Source organism: Nuphar pumila, chromosome 1, assembly GCF_984573655.1.
Source record: "Nuphar pumila chromosome 1, dmNupPumi1.hap1.1, whole genome shotgun sequence".
Taxonomy (NCBI): Eukaryota; Viridiplantae; Streptophyta; class Magnoliopsida; order Nymphaeales; family Nymphaeaceae; genus Nuphar; species Nuphar pumila.
Window position 1 is genome coordinate 404,061 of NC_143249.1, and position 3,796 is coordinate 407,856.

A 3,796-nucleotide genomic window follows, 5' to 3' on the forward strand; every position below is an offset into this window, starting at 1 on the left:
CCGAATCCATATAGCGTTTTTATGGTTCAAAAAGCAGGTTTTGGTTTTCTATTTTTTTGACAGGGTTCCAGAACCCAAAATAATCCATTTTTTTAGGAAATCACTAACATGTTCATGATTTAACTCTAAAAAAATTATATTCTTTTGACAAGAAATCGAGCATACAATAGCACCATTCCTGCGTGCTAGGGATCGAAATCCATAGATTATCGATAAAGCATTAAAACCCTAATCTAAGCTTAAAAAAAACTTGCAAATAACATCACGAATTTGGATTGAATGTTTTAATGAATAGAATAAACATGAATATGATAAATAAATTAAAAAATTAGAGAATACACGGTTATAATTCGATTTAGCCTTTGAAACGAGGGATTCGACCCATTGAACGGGCGAATCTCATCTTTTATTTGGCTTGAACATTAAAAATGATAGTTTAAATGATTTTAACGGTTTGAAATTATGAAAAATGCCCTTACACAACATTAGATGGCTTTGTTGAATCGATTTAAGTGTTCTTGAATAAAAGCTTGACTTGAATCTTATAACCAAGGGGCAACAATGGTGAAAACCATAGAAACAAGCATAAAAAAATAATAAAATTAATGAAATAAGATAAATAAAACTTACCTTGGAGGTTGCTGCAACAATGAAGGAAGGAAAGTTGCTGGAGGAGAGAGCAGAAGCAAGAAGAGAGAGAGAGAGAGAGAGAGAGAGAGAGAGAGAGAGAGAGAGAGAGAGAGAGAGAGCATGGGGTCCCCCCCCCCCTTAGTGTCTTTTTATAATTTTTTCAAGACACTAATTTAGAAAGAATCTAGGTTAGTTTAAAACTTCCCCAAAATGAGTTTGGATAAACTACATGGAGGGCGATTTTTATTGAGAAATTCTAATTTAACTCTAACTTAATTAGCCTAACTGACCTAAATCAACTAAAAAAGGTTTCAAATGTGCTGCCACCTAAGGAGACTCACATTTGGTTTTTAAAACTTTTATTTAGACGTTAAAATGAGGTTAAAAATACTAAGGTGAAAATAGATTTTTAAAAACCAATTTTGACTCTTTTAGACTCCTAACCTAGTTGGAACACTAACTAACCCTAGGCTAACCCTAACTCTTTCAAATGTAGCACCACCCAGAGTGGGCCCACTTGATTTTTCAAAAATGATTTTAAAACTTGAAAATATAGGTTTTCAAAAAAGAGGTTTTGAATGAAATTGGTTTTGAAATTGAAAGTTTTTAATTCATCAGAGTTCTGACTGGAACAAGACTCTTTCGGATGTGGCGCCAACTGAGTCGGCCCCACATGAGGGTTTTGAAAAGTTGAAATAAAAACTGAAAAGGGGTTTTAAAATAGAGTAAAAATCACTAGATGACGATCAAAGGTTAAAAACAGAGTCCTAAACGAACTAAAACTCTAGACTAGAGTCTTAAACCAACTAAGACTATGACATTTAGGTTTTTGAAATCCAAACGAAGAAGTTTTCGAAGGATTTTCTCAAAACTAATGAAAAAAAGTCAAAAAATGCAGTCAAGGTTAGAGTCCTAATTCAATCAAAACTCTGAAATAGAGTCCTGAATCAACTGAGACTCTGCAAATGGATTAATTTTTAAGAGATGAATGAAAAGATTTTAAAAATAAGTGGAATTGAAAGTGAAAATAAGATTCAGAATAGAGTCCTAGCCCGATTAGGACTCTGGGACAGAGTCCTGAAATTTTGAAACTCTTTATTTTTGGGTTTTTTGAAAGAAAACAAAGAGGTTTTAAAAGATCTGTTCTTAAACTGGTGAAAATGGGCAAAATACGAGACCAGTGTTTGAGTCCTGATCAACTGGACTCTATGATAGAGTCCAAGAATTTTGAAACTATGTGATAAACTTATAACAATTTTGAAATTTGGTTTCTGAAAAGAAAAATGAAGAGATTTTTGAAAGATTTCCTCAAAATTGAAGTCAGAGTTAGAGTCCTGCTCCAACTAAAACTCTGGAGCAAAGTCCTGATTCGACTAAAAATCTAGATTTTGACTTCTTTAAGAAGTTTTTGAAAGATTTTTTCTAAAACAAGTAAAAATAGAGGTAAAAGATAGAGTCTTGATCTGACTAAAACTCTAAGACAGAGTCCTAGTCCGACTGAAACTCTAGAATTTTGACCAAAATGAAAGATTTTGACGCCCTTCATCCCCGATCCAAACAGGGCGAGGTGGGGCAGAGCCCCGTTGTCCCCGGTCCACTGCCATCCCTAGCATTAAGGTTAAAAACATCATAAATATAACACTATTAAAGATTTTGGAATTGAATTTTAAATTTTTTAAAGGATTGAAAAAAACGTGTCATTTTGCCATAGATACCGTCATTTTTTAGTTGATTTAATTGGCTCTTACTTGATTCGTCACTTAACCCAGCTGGAGCTTTAAGCCGACCATGGTAGGGTTAAATCCACGGCCGCACACCTTAACCCTGGTTACTGACCGACGACGCTATAAAGTAAGGGCGTTGGGGCGAGTTAGGGCTTCGAGAGCTAGGGCAGGTCTAACGCTTACCCTCCGTTTCTTTATCTTTTTCGTTTTCTTACTCCGCCGTTAGGGTTAGGGCTTTTGTGTCGTAGCAGCACATCATCCGACCCTCTCTCGATGGCTTCTGCGGATGTGGTCGAATACCGTTGCTTTGTAGGTGGCCTTGCTTGGGTCACGGATGATAGGAGCCTCGAGGAGGCCTTCAGTTCCTTTGGGGAGGTCATCGAAACCAAGGTTTGGTTTCTTCCTTTCATCTCCTGATTCCATCGAGGACCTTTCTCAACCCTCTTTTGACTGATCCGTGGTTTTTGTCATACTTGTCTTTTGGTTTGCAGGTCATCAGTGACCGTGAGACGGGTAGATCCAGGGGCTTTGGTTTCGTCACCTTCAGCGATGAACAATCGATGCGCGATGCCATCGAGGGGATGAATGGGAAAGAGCTGCACGGAAGAAACATAACCGTTAATGAAGCCCAGACCCGTGGCGGTGGTGGATTTCGCAGTGGTGGTGGTGGAGGCGGCGGCGGCGGCGGCTATGGCAGGAGGGTTGGTGGTGGAGGCTATGGCGGTGGAGGCGGGCGTCGCAGTGATGGTGGGGGTTACAACAACCGTGGGGGTGGCAGCCGCTATGGTGGCTCTGATGGCGGATTTTCAAGGGGTGGTGACGCTTCCGATGGTCACTGGAGGAACTAGGGTTTGCTACTTAATTAGTTAGGTTAGGATGTCTGTCCGCGTCAGTCAGTCTGTCCGTCCGTCTGCCGTTCCTTTGATCGTTATGGTATTAGAGTGATGCTTGTCTGGTCTTTTAATCGTCTTGTTGTTATTTGCACGCGTGAACTTTTTAAGATTCCGAGTAATATTATGTGGTGCTTTTGTCGTCTAAAATGTTGGTGTGTGATGGATCGATGAAATCCCCAATTTGTTTCCCCTCCCCAATTTTCTCTTCAAAGCTTCAATTAGACGCAAAATAAAGCGAAGAATGGCCTCCGCGGTGCGGCTGGAATTGCCGAGAGCGGAGATGAGGGGAGACGTAGGCGGATGTCTTGGGGCTGAGCCTCTGGCGCTGAACCCTGGAGAGGAAGAAGAGGGCTCGATCGTGATCGCCTCGCCTTGCTGAAGGCGAGGATGAGGTGGTTGCAGAGGCGAGCATCATCCTGGAGCTTGTCACAGAGGCGATTGAGGATGCGGGGATCCACCGCGGCGTGGGAGCAGGCCTGTACGATGATGCTGTAATTGACAGGGTCTGAGTGGATGCCCAGGTGCCGCATCTACGAGATCTGGTGGAGG

The 3,796-nt window shown here is 40.8% G+C and overlaps 1 protein-coding gene across 1 annotated transcript; it reads left to right on the plus strand.

The window, feature by feature from the left end:
- Window positions 1–2,495: 2,495 nt before the first annotated feature.
- LOC149847615 (glycine-rich RNA-binding protein GRP1A-like) lies at window positions 2,496–3,394 on the plus strand. The gene is made up of 2 exons (XM_090000293.1): window positions 2,496–2,744; window positions 2,846–3,394. Exons 1-2 carry the CDS (start codon window positions 2,628–2,630, stop codon window positions 3,200–3,202), a joined length of 474 nt encoding a protein of 157 aa, XP_089856419.1. The 5' UTR covers window positions 2,496–2,627; the 3' UTR covers window positions 3,203–3,394.
- Window positions 3,395–3,796: the final 402 nt, after the last annotated feature.

Bases quoted from the DNA above. Each gene is read 5' to 3' on its own strand.
- LOC149847615 (XM_090000293.1), top strand. From the start codon at position 2,628: ATGGCTTCTGCGGATGTGGTCGAATACCGTTGCTTTGTAGGTGGCCTT. The intron at 2,745-2,845 runs GTTTGGTTTCTT...TTTGGTTTGCAG, and splicing joins GGGAGGTCATCGAAACCAAG to GTCATCAGTGACCGTGAGAC.